The 23,738-nt window shown below is 41.8% G+C and overlaps 1 protein-coding gene across 3 annotated transcripts in view; it reads right to left on the reverse strand.

The window, feature by feature from the left end:
* Positions 1–1,298: 1,298 nt before the first annotated feature.
* The window catches only part of LOC125452263 (hormonally up-regulated neu tumor-associated kinase homolog A), a 43,263-nt gene continuing 20,823 nt past the window's right edge, over positions 1,299–23,738 (reverse strand). The window contains exons 5-10 of one of the 3 annotated variants that reach the window (XM_048530452.2): positions 12,353–12,480; positions 9,665–9,800; positions 8,398–8,575; positions 8,163–8,201; positions 3,545–3,779; positions 1,299–2,546 (exon numbers count right to left, since the gene is read on the reverse strand). In XM_048530452.2, the coding sequence (XP_048386409.1) occupies positions 1,798–2,546; positions 3,545–3,779; positions 8,163–8,201; positions 8,398–8,575; positions 9,665–9,800; positions 12,353–12,480 (1,465 nt within the window). In that variant the 3' untranslated portion in view covers positions 1,299–1,797. Of the gene's footprint in view, positions 2,547–3,544; positions 3,780–8,162; positions 8,256–8,397; positions 8,576–9,664; positions 9,801–12,352; positions 12,481–23,738 lie in introns of all 3 variants that reach the window. The other 2 variants (XM_048530451.2, XM_048530453.2) reach the window with 2 other exon arrangements.

The raw sequence follows: 23,738 nt of genomic DNA on the forward strand, positions 1-23,738 counted from the left end.
CATTTTATTTTCTTCAGGAGGACATTTATTAAGGGCCAACATGGTAGAAGTGTCTAGAAAGGGTGGAACAGAAAGGATAGCAGCAAAGTGTGCTACAGTACTTGGGCAGACTGGAATAAAAGAAACAAATTTGAATGTAAGAGAGTTTAAACATTGAGCATGAGAAAATTCTTTTTATAGCTAATTTGGAGGCTGTGGAATTCACTTCCAGCATTAGTGTTTGTGGCAGAAGAAAATTCAAACTATGTTGAGCCAGACAGGAGTTGCATGGGAACACCGTCACCCCCAAATTCCCTAATGCGCTACCCTAACTTGGACATATATCATTACATTGAGAGATAATGGGAACTAAGGATGCTGGAGATTCCAAGATAATAAAATGTGAGGCTGGATGAACACAGCAGGCCAAGCAGCATCCCAGGAGCACAAAAGCTGACGTTTCGGGCCTAGACCCTTCATCAGAGAGGGGGATGGGGGGAGGGAACTGGAATAAATAGGGAGAGAGGGATGCGGAGGCTTGGGGACCGCTTTGCAGAAAGCGGAGGCTTGGGGACCGCTTTGCAGAAAGCGGAGGCTCGGGGACCGCTTTGCAGAAAGCGGAGGCTTGGGGACCGCTTTGCAGAACACCTCTGCTCAGTTCGCAACAAACTACTGCACCTCCCAGTCGCAAACCATTTCCACTCCCCCTCCCATTCTCTTGATGACATGTCCATCATGGGCCTCCTGCACTGCCACAATGATGCCACCCGAAGGTGCAGGAACAGCAACTCATATTCCGCCTGGGAACCCTGCAGCCATATGGTATCAATGTGGACTTCACCAGTTTCAAAATCTCCCCTTCCCCTACTGCATCCCTAAACCAGCCCAGTTCATCCCCTCCCCCCACTGCACCACACAACCAGCCCAGCTCTTCCCCCCCACCCACTGCATCCCAAAACCAGTCCAACCTGTCTCTGCCTCCCTAACCTGTTCTTCCTCTCACCCATCCCTTCCTCCCACCCCAAGCCGCACCCCCAGCTACCTACAAACCTCATCCCACCTCCTTGACCTGTCCGTCTTCCCTGGACTGACCTATCCCCTCCCTACCTCCCCACCTACACTCTCTCCACCTATCTTCTTCACTCTCCATCTTCGGTCCACCTCCCCCTCTCTCCCTATTTATTCCAGTTCCCTCCCCCCATCCCCCTCTCTGATGAAGGGTCTAGGCCCGAAACGTCAGCTTTTGTGCTCCTGGGATGCTGCTTGGCCTGCTGTGTTCATCCAGCCTCACATTTTATTATCATTACATTGATGCTGGTTAACATTTTGGAAGTCCCTCATTAACAGCAAACCACATAAACTGTAGCTGTTGAAGAAGACCCAGCAATACTCTGTCAAGAGCAAAGAGCATGACCCATAAATTCCAGACTTATCAGCAATGCTGACATCCCAAGAAATGTAAGAAAAGCATCCAAAGTATATAGGATAGATGTATGAAGAAAAAGACTATAAAGTGATATGGAAGCAGGTCATTTAAAATTGATTTGGATCATATTCTCAAATGGAATGAAAATGCCAATAGAACTGGCTGATTTGTTTGTGTAATTTCTCTGTATTTCTAAGTACATAAGAAACTATTTATTTATCAGGTCATTACACAGGCAATCTCTTCATTTTTATAATTGTTTGTCAATCTTCTCTAAGAAACACAGGAAGGTTTGTCTTATTTTGGGAATAAAACAACAAATTTAAAGTCTCACTACAAATAGCCAAAAATCAGAACCTTCCTGCCCATTGATCCTCATTTTGTTACATTATTTACATAAAGTCTAGCCTTAGTATTCCACCTTTCTTGTCTGACTTTGACTGTAATGCTGGAGTAAGCACTGGTAGATTTAAATCTGTTGGTTGCTGAGGTGCCCTGAGCTGAATGCAGTCCCTTTTGAAAATGTTCCTGGTGAGAGAAGCTTGTGTCCTCTCCTTGGACTGATGCAGACTCTTGAATATCAATGTCTGCTGGCGAGAAGGTGGTAAAAGGGCATGTCTCCCACTGTTGACCAAAAAGGGTGATGACACATTTGTTCCATGATGTGGTGTTCCAACCCAATTAATTTTTTGACCGAGTTTATCTTTGAAAATACCTTGTTTGAGTTTTGGCAATAGGGATAGCTGAGGCGGGTCAATTATTGCAAAATTGTGTCCATCTTTCTCCGTAAACCTCCAATTTGTTGTTGTGGATTGGTCTTCCATAGCTTGGAGAAGATCTTTAAATCTGGTTTCATGTTGGGTTGCAGGGTGTCTGTTATGTGCTTTGCTCTCTAGCAAAGATCTGGGTGTTTTTCTGCCAAGACTGTCAATTGTTTGTTTGAGATTCCCTTCAAACTCCTGTTGATTTATTGCTTGCAAATAAGTACCCTGCTTTTGATTTTGAAGGTCTTGTTTTATAGCCATTCCACAGGTTTCATCTGATTTGCCTTGAAACTCAGAACTTGCTTGATCAGATATCCGTCTAGATGAAGACTCGGGAGGCCCAAGGTATACTAGTTCCCGATTGGCAAAATTAGAAACTGCAAGTGATAGAAAATGTTTAATACTTTTTCAGTTGTTAACTAGAAGTTGATGGAAAATAATTTTCATCTTGACAACGCTTGTATCAAGACTTCAGAAAGTGAACTAAAGGCCAGTTCATTGTGAAAGATACTCCTACATTGCTGAGACTTAAGTCTAGATGAACAGCCAAACCATTTCTTCCAAAAATGTGGAAAAGCTCTGAGCACTGGAAGTTGCGCCCTTGCATACATCATGACCAATTTTTGCAGGGGCATGGTTGTGGTCATCCCAGGCACGTATTTCCTGGAGACAAACAGCCATTCCAGTGGCCACATGTACCCATTTGAATCACGTTTTCACATCCTCACTGTGTGGATTCCAAGTTGAGCAGTCCAGACTAGGTCACAGCAAGTCTATCTCAATAAATTTAGTTTTGATAGCCAGGATACACATCAGGAGAGAACAGGTAGACATGGCCCTGGTATACTTTGGGGTGAATATCAGATGCCATTGGTGGTGGTAGGGGTGATGCTGGTGGTGGAGGTGGGTTTGGGGAGGAGAGTTGAGTGGCTTTTAGAGGGGGGTCTTGTATTCTTTCAGACTACAGATTTTAATTTAGCAAATGCCCAAAAGTGCTTAAATCCATTGGAACTGTCAAAGATGTTAAGGAACTTTCAAATTGGGAAAATAACTGTCAAAATTGTCAAAGCTACCAATTGACTGCCAAAGCTGTTAAAGCTAACAAACAATTCAGAATATGAATGTTTCTATATGACATCAGTTGAAGAAATGTCTAGTATTGCAGGGATGGACAAATTAAAATAGGTGGGGCACATGGGTTGGCATAAGTTGGCACTAAGATAATTCATAAATAATCAAATAAGATTATACTTCTGCAATATTCAACCAATTCAATTTAATTAAATGGAACAAACACTTCAAAATCAAATGTCATCAGAAGTTCCATTTCTATATGACATTAAAAAAAATGCTCATCACAAGGTTCCAGTTATACCTTCTGCGAAGCAGTGGTCGTGCTTTTCTAGAGAAATTGCAATCTCTTCTTCTTTAATAACCTCTTTCATTGTGGGGATGTATGTGTGCTGCTGCTCAGTTGTCTCGGACTCTCTATCATTCTCCTCATGTGCCTGCTCAACAGTTTGTTTATTGCCATTCAATGCTGATGAAAGATTTTGATCTGGGCTTCTCACGGCTGACTGTTTGCTCTGCTTTGGCATTGCATTTTCTCTCTATGAATGGAAGAAAAGGAATCGTGTAACATTTGTAGAGAACAGCTTGCTTTGCCTTGCTTCTAGTACTAGATTACTAGATTCTTCCCCCTCCCAGACATTTTAGCCAATAGGTGGAAGCAGACCATGTTCACCTGTTGAATCTAGCTTCTTGCTTTTAAAAATGAGTTTTTGTTCCCTCATGGGCAGACAGATACTCATGATAAACCCCACTCACTCTCTATTGGAGCTATGTAGACAGTCTGTTAATGAAATGTAAATGAGGCCCAATCATCAAAATGATACAAGTCTTATACTAATGCCTCAGGGCCTTTGCCCTCTTGAAAACTGACCCTCACCCAGCGGGAAAAACCAATTAAAAAAAACACTACTTGTCATTAAAGGCACAAGTTGTACAGCACCTCTGCTTTGAAATACACAAGATGAATTGTCCTAGTATTTCTCATTCACTAGTTGTACTGTTTACTTTCTTCTGGCATATCTCAGCCACCTCCTTCTCAGACTAAGAAAAAAGGGTGTAATTTTCCCATTTTTTTTGATGAAGTGTTGGGATGAGTGTGCTAGATTCTAACTAACATGCCACCCCACCACCAAGTATACCTGTCCACTCATCTGCCATTCAGATGGTTAAGAGCTGAGTCTGGATGAGTTCATCGGTGAATCAAAGGTCATGATCCAGGTTGCCCTATGTTACTGGCCAATCAGAGACTGACAACATCTAGGTCCTAAAGTCCACCACTTCAGGCCTACTCCTTGGGGTATTCAACAATAACAAGGTGAATATTTTGTATCCTCTTGTCATAGGATGGGGATCATCGGGAGAGGGGAAGTTAGAGGGTGGGGGTGTGACATCAGAGGCTAGGACAGATGCCACATCCTTGTTTTCCATACCTGCCTTCAATTGTCCCCATATTACTAGGTCCTCATGGTTTCCCAGTAGGGAGCTACCTTTCTTAAAGAAGCAAAGAACTGAGGATGCTGGAGATCTAAAACACAGGGGAACAGAAATGACTAGAGAAACCCAGCAGGTCTAGCTGCATCCATGGAGACGGAAACAGAGTTAACAATTCGAGTGCCATGAGCCTTCTTCAAAAGCCAATTGCTGCTGGATTGAGAAGTTTGCTCGTAGTTGCTTGATTAGGGAGGTGGAGTTTCGCTCCAGTTCTTACACAATTCATTCCTCACTTGTCACCTCTCCTGCCACCACCAAAAAGTGAAAATAGTGTCCAGGGTTTCTTAGCCTTCCCTCATAACGCTGATTGTTGTTAACTGGGATCAGTCATGTATACTTCTGCTACACTATCGCCACTGATGTCATGTTGCTTACTGACCAGAATGGGCTTCAGTATTTAAAGGCAAGGCAGAACATAATGATGTTTGGTGATTATCTCTGTTGGCATCTGACATTTTCTAATGCTGTGGCAATATTGTTTAACGTCCTGCAGCTTTGATGTTTGTTTTAGTGTCTAGTCCCTAAGCTTCCTCAGTTCTTTTCAGCTTCATCCTTAATTATACACACCTTTCAGAGAAACACAGCAACTGGAATACACTATTCAGCCCCTCAGGCCTAACCTGACACCAATTAAGGTAGAATATGAGCCCTATATTTTTATTATCTAAATTTAGCTTTCTTTACCCGTCTGCATCTACCATTGCTCTGTCCATTTCACCTGACTCAAACCTTTGTTTTTGTTCTGCCTCCAATTTCATCACTGCATCTCGTTTGGGATCATTTGCATATTTGACCAATTTGCACTGAGTCTGTGAATTTCATGTAATTGGAATCATTAATTATCCCAACATTGGGATGTAATTGGTCCACTCAATATACCACCCCTTCTGTCAAAACCTCCTGTCAGCTATTTTCTTGTTTATTGAATTGTCCTGAATTACTGCAGCTTTGAGTAAAGGCTTTCCTATGGAACATTTTCAAGAACCTTCTGGTGGTTAAGATACACCTGATTAGAAAACTTTCACAGAATATTTGGGTTGAGCAGATTTCTCAGACAGGGTTGTACCCTTCTGAATCCATGTTGACTGTTGTTAACTTGTTTGTTGTACAGGTAATTCTCAAACCTACTACTAACTACTGATTCGGTTTCTTTAAATAATGAGTTTCAAGTTGTATAATTCTGCTTGTTACTCAGTTTAAATATGATAACCACATTCACCTGGTATCTATCAATTCATAGATGTCCCTGGAACGTTCATTAAATAAATCTTTGTCAATGTTTCTCAAATCTCCTTAGTCTATTTCTGCACCTTGACAGAACTATCATCTACCACTGTTAATTTATTTGTTTTAATCCTACTATCACCTTTCTCTCATTTATAGTGAAGTTACACCTTGGACGTGGGGAGACATGGGGAGGAGTTACTATGAAATAATTTCCTACTCACCTTTCTAAACTTTAGTGGAAGGCCTATGGAAAGTCCAGAAAAAATGTTCAATCTAAATCACGTATAAAGCTTCAGTCTAAGGAATCCCGGGTGAGAAACAGGGCATAAGTACACTCAAGTTTATAGGCTTGTCAGGTTTGTCATTATTCCATTATTTAGAGACCTTAATTTACCTTTTTGACATTTACTCACGTTTAACTGGAGATATGATAATACAAATGAGTCAACAATTGCCGAAGTGCCAACTTGCACAGCAGATAACATATCACTGATCTCATCTGAAAATCCTAAATCAGGTTATGACTATTAAGGATCCAAAATGGAATATGTTTTAAGTGTTGTCATCCGGGATCTCAGTGGGCACTCTCCCACAGCACAGGAGCACAATCAGTTGACCGGTTTGTTGCATAAGAAGACAATGAGTGCTATCTGGGGAATTTAAAGATCAATGCTGTATTGCAGTGATAATATACATGTGTTAATTTAAAGAAAGCTTCAGAGTTGGTGCCTTGTGAGCACAACTGTAATCCTCACTGTCCTCCAGATGCTGCTAGGCAGGAGGTCATTAAATTGCAATAGCTACATACCCATCCTAGAGCGGCTGTTTTTGACGTTAACCTGCTCAGTCACGCAGTGGGTGTAGACGCCTGCCAAAATCTGGACGACTACAATTATATAGTGGCATTTTGCCAATGATGATGTTGAGATGTGGCAAGTTTAATTCAGTTGCATGATTGAGAAGTGCCAAAGCACATTCCAAGGGTATTTATTCTATGTTCTTCTCATGGCCGCAAAAACATCTGTTTACTGAGCCCACACGTCCAGCCTCTTCACAGCAAAAGACAATTGGAGACAGAACAAAACGGAACTCATCAGAGTTATCACATTCGGGCCTTTTCATCACAGTACATCATGGTCCTTCATTAACCATCACAAACATTGATATCGATGCCACAAGTCACACCTCATAGGACAATTCCAACAGCCCATCCTGGCCATGATCAAGTCTTGACTGGCAGCCTCTGAATCATGCATCTACCTGTCGCTTTCTGACACCCTAGCCTGAGTGGCTGGTGTAGGTTAAAGGTGGTCATAGTGATAACATACCACAGGACTCGCCTCTAATTCATATTGCTATTCTCCTTTCTCAAAAGATGCAGAGTTACATATGGCCACACAAACAGGAACAGGAGTAGGTCATTCAGCCCCTTAAGTCAGCTCCCCCATTTAAAAGATCATGACTGATCTGATTTTAACTTTAAATCTGCATTCCTGCTTACTCCTGATAACCTTTCACACGTTTGTTTGCTGAGAATATATCTACCACTGCCTTAGATGTGTTCAAAGTCTGCTTCCATCAACTTTTTGGGAAGAGAGTTCCAGACTCATGGCCCTCCTTGAGAAAACATTATGTCTTATCTCTGCTTCAACTGGGTGACCCCTATTTCCATATTGTCTCATAAGAAGAACCATCCTCTCCACATCTCAGCTGCCAAGGCTCCGAACAGGCTGTACCTGTTTGGCACTGACGCCAATTGGCTGTAGCATGGATTGTATTCATTCCCAGACCTGGTGTGTCTTTACCTCAAATAAACAGTAAAGACCTTCTAAAAATAGGAGGTAGGCATGACACAGGGATGTTGTTTTCACTGGCTGGGGCTTCCAGGACAAGGGGCTTTGGTCTCAGAACATGAGGTAGGTCATTACAAATCAAATCAAGGAAAAATTTATTCACTGAAAAGATGGTGAAACTGTGGAATCCACCTTAGAAGACTGTGGTGGGAAGTCACTTAATATGCTTAAGAAAGAAATAGAATTTTAGAAGCTAAAGAAATCAAAAGGTTTTTGGAACAGAGCCAGATAATGGAATTGGGAAAGAGGATGAGCCTTGATCATCTTGAATGGTGGAGCTGGGTCAATGGGCCAAGTGGCCTGCTTCTCCTATGTTTCTATGTTTCAAAGAGATAATTAATATCAATGTACCTGTTGAGTTGGCCTTTTATTGGGGGAAATGTTTTCTGCCTGTTCAATGCAAAGAGTTTTAGATGACAAGTTACACCCTCTTGACACAATTTTCTGCGCATTGAAGAAAAGAACAAAAAATCTTGGTAATAAATCACAAACAGTTTGGAAGAAACAGCCACTATTTTTCAATGAAGAAGATTGAATTAACATTATGGAAAGAGTTCCAAAGTAAAGATTAACAGATATTTTGTACCTTCTTGTTTTTTATTCCTTTTTGGTATCGAGCCAGTTTTTTCAGTAACAAATAGTAAGTTGCCATGCTGGGGGATGGCCTGTTATTGATCAATGTGTTGATAATCTCTGTAAGCCCTAAACCTGTTTTCTCAGCCATAAAGTTTAAAACCATTGAATTCAGTTCATCAGAACGCAGTCTAGAAAATAATGACATTATCACTCAGTGAGATTATTGCCACAATGTTAATAAATTTCGTTTATATCGAACATGCTTGCATTATTGCAGGTTAATTGATATCAAATGCCGGAAGTACTCAACTTTGTAACAATTTTGACCTATTTTTCTAACAGTAGGCTGCAACACATACTATCCAAAATAAAGTAAATAAAAATATGATTCCCAAGAAAAATAAAGATACAGCAGTTGAATACGCCTAAGAGAATCTACGTGGATTCAACGTAAGTTCAGTGGTTAAAGAACAATGTCTTTAGTGAAAAATTATTGGGGTCTGTTTCTGGAGAGTCAATTTCTGGGTGGCTGAAGGGTTTTACGTACTCAAGGGTTTTGGAAAGCCTCCTTGTTTTTCACAAAGTTAGTTTTCATACACTGGGCCTTGTCACCAAAAGCATCTTCTGGAATTGGAGGAACATAGCAGGTCAGGCAGCATCAAAGGATCAGGAAAATCAACGATTTGGGTCGGGACCCTTCATCACTGTGTTAACTCTGACTCCAGTATCTGCAGTTCTTGCTATCACTAAAAACATATTCCCCTTAAGATTGAAGTGAAGAGTATGAATAGGTGTAGAGCAGCCAACACAGCTTCAATGGAAATGAGAAGAGTGCCCCTCAAGATGATATATGTTTAATATCATCAGCTTCTGCATATACCTGCCCCTCCTCACTAATTGTGGACAGAAGTTGAACATTTCCCCCTCTTACCCCAGTGCCCCCATCTCCCCTCAAGAAAAACCCAGTAGGATAAGTCAAATGTTATACAGTTGATCTTATTATGCTGCCTATCTTCAATTAAAAAAACTGTCAAAAAATGAAATGACATATAGAATGTACAGTGTTATGTAAAGGCTTGAGGCACTGGGAAGAGTTGACTTAAATATTCTTTGATGCCCCAATGTACTTCTATGTATCTTTCATGTTTAGTGTAATAACAGATTGAATTTTGAGAATAAAATCCTTCCTAAAGCAAAATGATATTTTTCCAAATCTATTTGTGACATATTTATTTTACAATGTTTCAGAGGTTCTACAGTTCACTTTTACTAAGTACCTGTTCTTGTAAACAACGGAATGCAGTGGTCTTCGAATGAAACCTTCATTTAACCATTTTTCTTCCATTGCTTCTCTGACAGTGGGTCGTTTGGCTGGGTCAGGTTCAAGCAAGGAAAGCATGAAGTGTACAGCTCCTGAGAGAAAAGCACAGAGCCTTGAACTACATTCACATACATGACAAATCGGTGAGGCATATGTATCATGTTTATGATAAAGCTTGAGGTGTTCCACTAGGTCTCATCCAAAACACTAAGTCTTCATCATACAATGATCTGAACTCCACCTGTTTGTATCTGTCATTATTTATAATCCATGACCTGTTTATTTGTACTTTTGTAGATAAGATCAACCTGTCTATAGCTTTAGCTCAATAAGAAGGCCTGAGACATGTATCACATCTAATCTTCATTCAATGACAGAGGCAGTTTAGAAGCAGCAAATTATGCTTGCCCTTCTCCAAAAATTTTTAAATTAATGATAAATGTTAATTAAAGTTGCCAGCTAGAGATTACCACTGTTCAGAAACTGAGTTGAATTAGCAATATAAATGCTATGGGAACATATACAAGTCAGAGGTTAGGAGTCCTGCAATGAGTAATTCATCTCCTGCCTACTCAAAGCCTGTCCACCAACTGCAAAACGCAAGTCAAGAGTACGATAGGATACTACTCACTTGCCTGAATGAATACAACTCCAATCACACTTGAAAATCTCTACACCATCCAGGACAAAGCAGCCCACTTGATCGGAACTCCATCCACCATCTTCAATATTCACTTTCTTCACCAACCAACATGCAGTGGCAGCTGGTGGCTACAAGATGCACTGCAACAAGTCATGAAGGGCTCTTGAAAGGCATCTTTCAAACCCACAACCCATACGATCTCAAAGGGCAAAGTCAGTAGATGCATGATAATGCCACCTCCAAGTTCCACACCAAGCCCGAACCCACCTCAACTCCAGTATTTAAACAACGCTCTGGCTCCTGACTCAGGCTTCATTCTGGGATTGAGAACATATGGTAGGCCAACACTGCAATGCTCTTGTTGGAGATATTGTGTTTCAGCTAAAATATTAAACTGTCTTTTTTCCAAATTGAAGAGTTTACAGAGGGAACAGGAAGTGTGATTACACCATAGCTCTCAGAGAGAAAATATTTTGGATGCTATTTACGGCAACATTTTCCATTTATTTTTCTTTCTAGGGGACTTTGACAGGGTGCCAAGAATTTTGCACTTTTCAGGCTCCTCAGCTTAAACAGTTAGAGCAAACAGATCACATCCATTAGCATTGATCAATCAGTAAACTGAGGTGATAAAGAAAATTATCACTGCTAAGTATTTCACGATGCAAGTTTCTCATTGGCCACTTCACCGAAGGCCCTCAGATATAATGTCAAGGGAGTACCAGTAATATGCAAGAGGCAGATGGCATGTAACCGAAGAATTCATATACACACTGGAAAAGATGGGTTGGATTTTGCTGTAGCAACAGGAGCCTGTTGTCAGGATTAAGTGGAGATCCTGATCCCACACTTGTCAGCAGAGAGGCCAATAGTGTGACCTTCCTGAGTCAGCTTCCTAATTGACAACATGTACACACTAGCATGAGGCTTCTCAATGCTCTTGGCCTAATCAGATTGGTTGCAGATGTTGGGTAGAGGGAACCTATCCTGGTGCATCATTTGCTCCACAGGGATTTCCTTTCCTGGCCATGGTTCCTACTTTGAAGTATGAAGCCTTCAGTTCTGAAGGTCTTCCCTGGCTCTGCCTCAGCAACACAGTGATGGTTATTTCCAAGCATGATGGGGGCATGTCCTATAAAAAAACCATTAATTGCGTGTTAATGATCTTATCCTCCCACCTGCCTCTGTGGATTGCGCAGGCTATCCACCTCCTGGGAAAGTTCCTCGGTGGCAGGAATGTACCAGAGAATCAGTGTGAAGTAGCTACCCTCATCTTTAAGCCACCTCAGGTTGTGAAATCCCAGCCCATTATAATCAAGTCCTTATGCACCTTTGGTATAGAACTAGGCTGTGGATACCGCCAACAACATTCCTTGGTGTCACAAAGGTCATGCCCACATGAAGGAGAATCATTCAGAAGTGGCAGAAAGCTGTAACCCATCTTGGTGATGGTGCAGCTGGAAGACTGTATCAAACTGAATGGATCTTGCATTCAGGGAGGGAAGGGGGACCTGAATCATGTCACGTATTGAGTGGGAGGGATAGGGTCAGGTTGGGAGACTTGGAGGAAGGCTGCAGCAGTGAAGCCTGAGTGACAGCTCCATTCCTTCGGCTGTTGATGGAGAGCAAAAATAACCTGGCCAGGGAGCTGGCAATGGGAAGGGAAGTTGGTGGTGGAGTGGGGTGGAGTGATAGATACAGCAGTAGCCCCAACCTCTGGGTATGCCTCTAGGAACGACATGCTCAATGTGACACAGTGCCCAGGAAGTGTTGGTGACAGGTGCCATCAAGGAGGGCACACTCCACTCAGTCATCTTCAGTCTCCTCCCCTTACCCCCAGGCTCCTTGAAACACTCTGGCATGGTGGCATTTCCTGTCACAGCCAGCTGGTATCATGGGTCACACACACATGTATGCTGGAGCCATTCTGGTGCTATGGATAATCCCTGCAAAAACATTAATGTGCCATGCATCATTCCAGGTATTTGACATGTCTGATACCTGAGGAGATCTCTGGTGGGATGGAACTAATGTCTCCGTTTATCATCTTCTGGTGCAGCTGCTTAATGTTGAATGGCTCCACCGTAAATGGTAACATGCCGGTGAGCATCGCAAACATACTGACCCCACTGTGAAGACATGACAATGCGTACTGTGAGAAGTATTGTCCATCCAAATGACACAAACATTGGCCAACAACAAAATGTTATTTGTTAACAGCAACAAAATGTTATTTGTTAAATACCACCAAAAAAAACAATATTTTCAGACAAAGAATAAAGCAGCAATCATTGCTGACAATATTTATGGTTCTATCAAGATCCCTAGGAAATCAGGCAAAAGACATTCATTCTCTCATTAAACAGACTGATGTTCAAATTGGAAACAAAGTTACAAATTTTAGCAACTCAGGCAGTCCCTGTGGAGCAAACAGTCCAGCTAATGTCTGGGTCTAGTTCCATTTTCTCATTCATTCTGGATGTGGCTTGGCCAGCTTTTATTACCGACCCTCATTAAAGATTTGAACTGCTTTTTTTAGAAAGAAGAATCAGGAGAAAGTGAAAACAATCACACAATTTTAAAATTACTTATGAAGTGCTTAGTGACTGTAGATATTACCAGATAACCGGAAAGGAATAACAGGCCATGAATAGCTAAAGGAGCTGGAATGCGCAGGTAGAAAATACACACTTAAAAATTGACAAGCTAGCCAGGCGCGAGGGAATGATAGAGGAATAAACGGTTGGACAATAAAGTGGATACTCCTCTTCCAATCTCAAGTGACAATCCGCTCTCCCTCCACTGCCTCAACTCCCTTCTCCCCTCTACCCCGTCATCATCTTACATGAGCACCATCATTGCGATGCTTTCTTTAAATCAGGTATTCATTTGTTGTTTTCATATAATCACACCATATCCTTGGAGAATAATGTGAAGTAATTGAAATATTCATGGACTAGTGATGCATCAGAGAATCTGCAATGTCTAGCAGCAGAGTGTTAGTTCTCGGTATCATGAGGTTGTTATTGACTCCTATACGAGGAGAGATGAGACCAGGCCACCTACACACATTACATATGAGTGCTGCGCTGGTTGTCAGCTCGGTATTTAGGGTGCGAGCTCTGGTTTCCGATAATCAGCACAGTCTGGAGCACAGTTTTAACTCTCAGAGACAAGAAAGTGAATCCACAGTCAAGGACTCAATCATTGGGTATCTGCTGTGACACATAAAAAAACACAATTAAGGTCAGGGAGTTGGAGAAAGGTAATGAGAGGACGGGAGAAAAGATAAAGAAAGTGCAAAAGAGTAGGAAATCTATGTCTTTGGCTTCTAAAATTTGATTACAACAGAGCTCATTATACAATAGATGTCATTTATGCAATGCAAATACCCTCAGAGGATTTGACAAAAATATTTAATTAACCCATTATCAAAATCAGCCTCTTCATATAAAGGCACAGTGAAAATATTCTTTAGAGTTTGATATTTATGTTATACTTCATTGATTATCTGATGTTGACTCAATTTACAGTACAGCTTGACAAGTAGTTTCACTACCATTAAATTTAAATGTATAGAGCAAGTAAGATGTTTCTCGCTGGCACTTTCTTTTCATCCCTTTTCTCAAAGGTGGTGTCATCTTTCTTTTTCCTTTGATGTCTTTGAGGTTCAGCTGGTAACAATGACTTCGGCAGAGAGGGAGCATAACATTCCCAAAGTTCCAAAGGGTGCTTTCCCATTTCTGCAGTTCATTTTAGGCATATTCACATGCATTGTTAGAGCAACGCATTGTGTCAAATTTTAAGCTCTTCAATAATCCAGGTGGAATCCCCGTTGGAGATAAGGGGAAGAGGAAATCAAAGCAGAATGTTATTCCAGTGAATTGTTATTCTCTGAGAAAACAGGGAATGAGATTTGTCATTTGAGGTTCAACTAATAAATCAATATTGGATAATACAATATTTATTAGTGTATGTATTGATTATTAATACTTGATTTCAGCTTTAGCAATAGATTAATAAACTTTCTGAAACTGTTAATAGACATTAGGCAATATTAATGAATTATTAGAGTTAGGGAAATATTGGCTGACGTAGCTTTTCATCAATTCATCTTTTGAATCTTCAACAATTTTTTTTATTTGTTCATGGGATGTGAGTGTTGCTGGCAGGGCCAGCATTTAATTCCTGTACCCAATTGCCCTGAAGAAGGTGGTAGTGAGCTGTCTTCTCAAACCCTTGCAGTCTTTGGGTGTAGAATTGCTCCCACTTGTGCTGTTAGGAGGGGAGTTTCAGGAATTTAACTGAGTGACAGTGAAGGAGTAGTAATATTTATTCAGAATTTATTTGATGTGGTGTTCCCAGTTATAAAATGTAGCTTTGGCATTTTTTAACAAAATGGTTAGCTTTGCCACTTTCAAGAATTTCTGAATGCGCTCAAAATTTCAAGTAGGGATAACAGGCACAGAGGTCTGCAAATTTCACAGAGCCATCGCTTTTAAGGCTATGATATTTGTTGTATTTTTGCCAACGAAGAGTAAAATTTATCATCTTGCAATCTTCGGGGGAAACCTTGCTCGGTCTGAGGCTAGGCCAAAGAGTGGAGCTTGAATGTGAGTATACCTTATTTGTGTCCCTCATTTATTTGTATTATTAATTTTATTTAAAACACAAGAGCTCCACAATGAAAACGTTAGTGTAAAAGTCAGTTATGTGCTTTGCTTTCCTTTTGAATAAGCCTCGCCATTAGGAGTGTTAACTATTCCAGTTGGTAGAAGCTACAGAGTAAATTTGATAAAGGTATAGGTGTAAGTTTAAGAATAGCCATCTCAATGATGAAAAGACAGGGGAAAGTGAAAAGAAACAAACCAAATTTATATTAAATGAGTCACAAGTTAGCAAGGCCATAGCTTGTATTTCATTTCATTCATGCAACCTGGACATTATTAGCATTTGTTGCCCAGACTTAACTGCTCTTGAACTGAGTAGCTTAGTTCATTTTAAAAGGTCAATATTATTACTGTGGGTCTCACTACATGTAGGCAAGATCAGGTAAGGACAGCAGATATCCTGACCTAATGGACGTTATTGAATCAGATGGATTTTTCACCAATCAGTGATAGTTTTGTGGAACCATTATTCTGACTAGCTTTTAATTCCAAATGTAAGGATTAAGTGAATTTAAATGCCACCAGCTGTTGTTGTGAGATTTGAACACATTAGTCTTAGCAAGTGAATTTCATTTCATAGTATTTCATAAAGTCTCTACAGTGTGGAAACAGGCCCTTTGGCCCAACAGGTCCTCACCCATCCTCAGAAAATCCCACCCAGACCCATGCCCGTATAACCCACCCAACCTACACATCCCTGAACACTATGGGCAATTTAACATGGCCACCTAACTTGTACTTCTGTGGGTTGTGGGAGGAAATCGGAGAACCCAAAAGAAACCCACGATAGACACAGGGAGAATGTGCAAACTCCACAGGCAATCACCTGAGGGTGGAATCGAACCCGGGCTCCTGGTGCTGTTAGGCAGCAGTGCTAACCACTGAGCTACTGTGTCACCCCAATGACATTCTCACAATGCTGCTCCTTTTCATTATTATGTTTTTAGGACACATACGATGACTGGATGCTTTAAAGTCTCACAGCCACTTAGTTTTTCGTTCATTCATTCATGGGATGTGGATGTTACTGGTTGGGCCAACATTTATTGCCCATTCCTAATTGTCCAGAGGGCAGTTCATAGTCAACCACATTGCTGTGGGTCTGGAGTCACATGTAAGCCAGACCAGGTAAGGATGGCAGTTTCCTTCCCTAAAGGGCATCAGTGAACCAAGTCAGTTTTCCTAACAATTGACAATGTGGTCATGGTCATCATTAGACTCATAATTCCAGATTTTTATTGAATTCAAATTCCACCATTTGCCATGGTGCAATTTGAATCCAGGTCCCCAGAACATTACCTGGGTCTGTGGATTAATAGACTAGTGATAATACCATTAGGCCATCATTTTTCTGCTACACTAATTTTTTTGTGTAGCGTTATCACTGCTGTAAGGTGCGATATGTGGAATCCAATTTGCACAAAGCACACTCCCATAAACAGCAATGTTCCAATAACCAATAAATTTCAGCACTACCTCAGTGCTGCACTAGAATGCCACCCTTGTTTTTTGTGCTCTGTCCCTAGAGTGGATCCTGGGCCCTTGTGTCTTGGAGCCACAGCCTCAGTTTAAGGGGGCAGTCACTTAGGATTGAAGTGAGGAGAAACTTCTTCACTCAGAGGATGTGAATCTTGGGAGAACTGTAGTGCTCAATCAAAGAGTAATTTCAAGACTTACATTTTTCGATCTCTTTTTTATATGTAAGACAATTAAGAATTGTAGGGATCAGGCAGGGAAATAGAATAGACATAATAGTTTTGTTATAGACTGAATGAATTGCAAAGAAGACTCAAGAGGCTGTTCTGCCTATTCACACTTCTATTTCTAATCTTCTTAAGTATTGTGAGAGGCCTTTGGCAGGAAATGTCTATTCCCAGGTTGTGTCTGACGAGCACTGAAATGGGAGAATAAAACGGGTAAATAACAAAAACATGTACTTTGCTATATTATGTCTACGTTTCTGAGACACAACATGGGTCACTTCTCCTTTTAGACATGACACATTTGAAATCACCATACTTTTACAAATAAAATGTGTGAGTCTTTATTTTGTTTCTTCGTAGGGGGTAAACCAGTTCAGTGATCAGGAACAGTAAATGATCTTCAAAGTGCCATCTGACTTCAAAGCATTCAGAATATGCTCTTTATCATCCTTTCAGTTTTCACCATATTGCCATAAATTACAACTGGAAATATGAAAAAAGGTTTGAAGTACAGGGCTAATGGTAAGATTCTCGGTAGTGTAGATGAGCAGAGAGATCTCAGTGTCCATGTACACAGATCCTTGAAAGTTGCCACCCAGGTTGACAGGGCTGTTAAGAAGGCATACGGTGTTTTGGCTTTTATTAATAGAGGGATCGAGTTCCGGAACCAAGAGGTTATGGTGAAGCTGTACAAAACTCTGGTGCGGCCGCACTTGGAGTATTGTGTACAGTTCCGGTCACCGCATTATAAGAAGGATGTGGAAGCTTTGGAAAGGGTGCCGAGGAGATTTACTAGGATGTTGCCTGGTATGGAGGGAAGGTCTTATGAGGAAAGGCTGAGGGACCTGAGGCTGTTTTCATTAGAGAGAAGAAGGTTGAGAGGAGACTTAATTGAAACATATAAAATAATCAGAGGGTTAGATAGGGTGGATAGGGAGATCCTTTCTCCTCGGATGGTGACGGCGAGCACGAGGGGGCATAGTTTTAAATTGAGGGGTGAAAGATATAGGACAGATGTCAGAGGTAGTTTCTTTACTCAGAGAGTAGTAAGGGAATGGAACGCTTTGCCTGCAACGGTAGTAGATTTGCCAACTTTAGGTACATTTAAGTCGTCATTGGACGAGCATATGGACGTACATGGAATAGTGTAGGTTAGATGGGCTTGAGATCGGTATGACAGGTCGGCACAACATCGAGGGCCGAAGGGCCTGTACTGTGCTAATGTTCTATGTTCTATGCTCTATGTACTAAAGGTATGTTCTGTGCAAACTGAAGAACTGCTGTTTCTTCTTAGTTTAAAAAGCAAGTAACATAAGTCAAACTGTGACAAGTACTTTCCTAGATAATAAAATGTGAGGCTGGATGAACACAGCAGGCCAAGCAGCATCTCAGGAGCACAAAAGCTGACGTTTCGGGCCTAGACCCTTCATCAGAGAGGGGGATGGGGAGACGGAACTGGAATAAATAGGGAGAGAGGGGGAGGCGGACCGAAGATGGAGAGTAAAGAAGATAGGTGGAGAGAGTATAGGTGGGGAGGTAGGGAGGGGATAGGTCAGTCCAGGGAAGACGGACAGGTCAAGGAGGTGGGATGAGGTTAGTAGGTAGATGGGGGTGCGGCTTGGGGTGGGAGGAAGGGATGGGTGAGAGGAAGAACAGGTTAGGGAGGCAGAAACAGGTTGGACTGGTTTTGGGATGCAGTGGGTGGGGGGGAAGAGCTGGGCTCGTGGTGTGGTGCAGTGGGGGGAGGGGACGAACTGGGCTGGTTTAGGGATGCAGTTGGGGAAGGGGAGATTTTGAAACTGGTGAAGTCCACATTGATACCATTAGGCTGTAGGGTTCCCAGGCGGAATATGAGTTGCTGTTCCTGCAACCTTCGGGTGGCATCATTGTGGCAGTGCAGGAGGCCCATGATGGACATGTCATCTAAAGAATGGGAGGGGGAGTGGAAATGGTTTGCGACTGGGAGGTGCAGTTGTTTGTTGCGAACTGAGCGGAGGTGTTCTGCAAAGCGGTCTCCAAGCCTCCGCTTGGTTTCCCCAATGTAGAGGAAGCCTTTCCTTCAAGTACTTTCCTTCTTGGCCGAGTTGGACTGTGCTCACATTCCTCTCCCTTTTGTTTACCCAGGCAGACAGCTGGAAAAGATCTGGCGTGCAATGTCAATCAACCTGTACTAAAATATCTTTCACTTGGACAAAAGTAGATCGATTATGGAAAACTGCGGTGATTTGTTAAAGAAAATCTGTGGTGATCTGATTTAATTCAGCTTTTTATAGTGGTAACAAAGAGGTTGAATGCTGCATAACAAGCTTAAAGTGAAGTTTAAACACATAACTAAAAGTGACAGTGGCAACATGGACTTGAAGAGAATGAAAGGAAAACAAAAGTGAAGTGGTGAATGATTAGTTTTTGGATTGGAAAAAAATTTATAATGTGGTTCTCCAATGCTCAATAGTGGATCCATGGATTTTTCTTGATCGATATTAATGCCTCAAACTCGGGTGCTTTTTAAAAATTCATTTGCAGGATATGGGCTTCATTGGCTAGGTTAGCATTTATTGCCCATCACTATGTGCTCTTGAGACAGTGATGGCGAACTGACTTCTTGAACCATTGTAGTCTGTTTGGTGTGCATACATGCACAATGCAATTAGGGAGTAAGTTCTAGGATTCTGAATCACATGTGAGGGAAAGGCAATTAGTTCCAATTCAGGATGGTACATAGCCAGGGGGAGAACTGGAGGTGGTGGTGTTCTCATGTATATGCTGCCTTGCCTTTCGAGGAGTAGACATTGCAGGTTTGAAAGGTGCTGTCTCAGGATCCTTGGTGAGATGTTGCTACATATCTTGAAGATGGTGCACACGCTCCTGTCAAAGGTGACAGTGGTGGATAGAATGAATCTTAGATGTTGTGCTGACCTAGTGGGCCAACATGTCTAGGTCAGTGTCGGGTTTCTTGGGCGTCAAGAAGTTGTGTAGAGCACTTGTGGATTAGGAGGCAGTAAGTTAGAATTTGGTCTTTGTAAAATACTAAGAGGAAAAGCATTGCATGATCTCTTTAAAAGATAATATGCTTTTTCTATGCGTAGAGACTTAAAAAGGAGGTGAGCAGCAGCTTGAATGTTTGCAAGTACATAGAGAGCACCCAAATTGAATCATTTGTATCAAAAGACTGGACCAAGCTGTAGTTTTCACTAAGACAACAATTTGAATCAGGCACGTAGATAACAAAAAACAATTAAATTTAAATCTGATGGTTTTGACAACATCAGACCAATTCTATTGTAAGAAATTGATACGTCATCAAGGGTGTTGAAGAAAAGGGAAGTTGGACAAAGACAGGAGAACTAACTGCCATTTGTCAGAGTTAACAGCTTTCAGCTCTTAAGAGAGAATTGTCTTCGCTAAGTCTTAGAGAAAGCACCATCTAAAAATCAAAGGTGCCTATGGAATAATTAGTTAATATTCCAGATGGAAGAATTGATGGAGAAGGTGTTCCTGACAGAACATTCAAAGGAGAAAGCACAGAATATTCCAGAAGATACGTAACCTGGTTGTGGTTTCAAAAGGCTAAATTCTGTTATTTCATTATTTTTATAAGTGGGGCGTGTGTTTATTGAAACAGCATATCATTAGAATCTTGTTTCCTACAGTTCGGGAATATTTAGTAGTTATTTGGCTTGTTAAAAGTTTAGTTAATTTGTTCACTGTTAGACTTAGATAAATAAATTGTTACTTGTTGATGGCAAAGTGAGTGCCAGGAATTTATTTTGTTTGACAGCTAGAAGTTGCTTAAAGGCAGGTTACACTACTTTTCACACTCCTTCTGTAGATTATAGGGCAAGGTGCTGCGCTTTGGGTGTTTCAGTGGGGGGAAGGGTCAATCTCCGTTTTATATCAGATTAGGAGCTCGTGATCAGGATCTGAACAGGCCTGTACAATTTGGAATGGATTTGGGTGGATCCGGACAGATTTGGACAAATGTAAATGGATCTGGGCAGATTTGGACAGATTTGAACAGATTTGGGGGATGAAAGTTTTCATCAGACTTAAACACACTTGGAGACTAATGTCCTAGATCTTTAAGTAAAACTTAAGTGAGAAGTGGAAAATCTGTTTAATTTTGGTTGCTTGTTGTTGGTTAAATCAGAAGTGGAGAAATGGTTCTTAACATTGTTAAAGGGGTTCCAGGACTTGAAGATGCTTCCTAAATTTTCCAATGAAGTTTAGAAAAACAGAAAATTTGATACTTTTAGAATTAGCAGAGATACTAAAATTGGGTTTCACTAGGAATAAGAAGAAAGCTGAACTTGTAACGGAGTTAGAGCAGTTAGGTATATCAGAAAAACAGTGAAGTTAGAAAAAAATCAAATTGCAAATAAGGCAACTGGATTTAGGAGAGAAAAAAAGAGAAAGAATGCTTGAGTTGAAAAGATGAAATTGTAACTTGAAGCAAAAAGACTTCAAATGAAAAGTAGAAGTACAAGATAGCAGTGATGATGAGTAAACTCATCGGGGCCAAAAGCCTGGAAGGAATATATACAAATGTGCCCAAACATTACCAAAATTCAGTGAAAACCATGTAGAAGCCTTCTTTCATTTCCTTTGAGAAATTGGCTGAGCAGAGACTGTGGGTAATGTTAATTCAGGCCAAGTTGGTAGGCAGGGCGAGTGAGGTGTTTGCAGAGTGCTGTCAGAGGAGGTGTCAGGAAAATACGAAAAAGCAAACGAGAAATAATAGGAAATCAGGTTGAGGAACAGAGAGTTAAAACAGTGAGAAGAGCTACAGAGATGGAAGATGAATACTCATAAAAATATGAATAAATTGACACTTAGCTTCCACCAGCAATTTCATTCCAAGAGGAACAGAAATTGGGAAAGACAGAGATCCTTCAATGAAACACAAAAAGCAGATCACACTGGGAACAGTTCATCACATGTGGAAAAACAAACCAAGAGGGTGGAAAAGAGGTGAAAGTCACACACAAAGTCACACTACTGCTGGTTTAAGAAAGGTCCTGGGAAAAAGGATGTGGTAAAAGAGGCTACACCTGTGGGATTAATTGACGTAGAGAAGGAAATCCCGAGAGAAGTTGGAGAGCTGCAGCAGTGTGCTGGGTAGTAAGATAGTGTGATATCTTGTCAAAAACTTCACCCGTGTGGATAAAGTTTACTCAGGTAAAACAGGGGGAGTAGGTAAAGAAGATAAAATATCGAGTGATACAGGAGCTAGTCAGTCTCTATAGAATGAGTTGAAAATGTTTGCACTCCTGTCTGAGAGAGTGGTAATTTGCAGAATAAATGGAAAGAAAATTAATGTTCCTCTGTGTAAAATAAGGCTGCAAAATCCATTCTAAACTGGGAAAGTGGAACTGATGGAAAAATTGGCAACTCCAGGAATACTGTTTATTCTTAGGAACGATACAGTTGGATGAAAGGTGGAAGTGATGCCCATTGTAGGCGAGAATCAAAAAGAAAACCAAGGAATTGAGGAGTTAAAAGAAAACTACCCTGCAATTTTTCCAGACTGTGGAATTACAAGATCCCACAGCCATAGGCTAAAACAAGAAGGGAAAGCAAAAGAGAACGATGAATGAATTGAAGTTTGATGAGATGGTAAAAGAAAAACCCAAGATAATAAAATGTGAGGCTGGATGAACACAGCAGGCCAAGCAGCATCTCAGGAGCACAAAAGCTGACGTTTCGGGCCTAGACCCTTCATCAGAGAGGGGGATGGGGGGAGGGAACTGGAATAAATAGGGAGAGAGGGGGAGGCGGACCGAAGATGGAGAGTAAAGAAGATAGGTGGAGAGGGTGTAGGTGGGGAGGTAGGGAGGGGATAGGTCAGTCCAGGGAAGACGGACAGGTCAAGGAGGTGGGATGAGGTTAGTAGGTAGCTGGGGGTGCGGCTTGGGGTGGGAGGAAGGGATGGGTGAGAGGAAGAACCGGTTAGGGAGGCAGAGACAGGTTGGACTGGTTTTGGGATGCAGTGGGTGGGGGGGAAGAGCTGGGCTGGTTGTGTGGTGCAGTGGGGGGAGGGGATGAACTGGGCTGGTTTAGGGATGCAGTGGGGGAAGGGGAGATTTTGAAACTGGTGAAGTCCACATTGATACCATATGGCTGCAGGGTTCCCAGGCGGAATATGAGTTGCTGTTCCTGCAACCTTCGGGTGGCATCATTGTGGCAGTGCAGGAGGCCCATGATGGACATGTCATCAAGAGAATGGGAGGGGGAGTGGAAATGGTTTGCGACTGGGAGGTGCAGTTGTTTGTTGCGAACTGAGCGGAGGTGTTCTGCAAAGCGGTCCCCAAGCCTCCGCTTGGTTTCCCCAATGTAGAGAAAGCCGCACCGGGTACAGTGGATGCAGTATACCACATTGGCAGATGTGCAGGTGAACCTCTGCTTGATGTGGAATGTCATCTTGGGGCCTGGGATGGGGGTGAGGGAGGAGGTGTGGGGATAAGTGTAGCATTTCCTGCGGTTGCAGGGGAAGGTGCCGGGTGTGGTGGGGTTGGAGGGCAGTGTGGAGCGAACAAGGGAGTCACGGAGAGAGTGGTCTCTCCGGAAAGCAGACAGGGGTGGGGATGGAAAAATGTCTTGGGTGGTGGGGTCGGATTGTAAATGGCGGAAGTGTCGGAGGATAATGCGTTGTATCCGGAGGTTGGTAGGGTGGTGTGTGAGAACGAGGGGGATCCTCTTGGGGCGGTTGTGGCGGGGGCGGGGTGTGAGGGATGTGTCGCGGGAAATGCGGGAGACGCGGTCAAGGGCGTTCTCAATCACCGTGGGGGGGAAGTTGCGGTCCTTAAAGAACTTGGGCATCTGGGATAGGCAGAGTTGTTTTGTTCTGAAAGACTAATGGAGCTAACAACAAAAAAGATGAGATGACAAAGGGCTTATATCATATTTATATCATAAATCCTTCTTTGAAAATGAATCAGAATGTATTCCAGAATACTATTATTTTAAGGATAGAATCTTAAGGCGTAAATGGAGACCTTGGCAGGTTAGTGCAGATGA

The sequence above is a fragment of the Stegostoma tigrinum genome, chromosome 4 (genome assembly GCF_030684315.1).
Source record: "Stegostoma tigrinum isolate sSteTig4 chromosome 4, sSteTig4.hap1, whole genome shotgun sequence".
Classification (NCBI taxonomy): domain Eukaryota; kingdom Metazoa; phylum Chordata; class Chondrichthyes; order Orectolobiformes; family Stegostomatidae; genus Stegostoma; species Stegostoma tigrinum.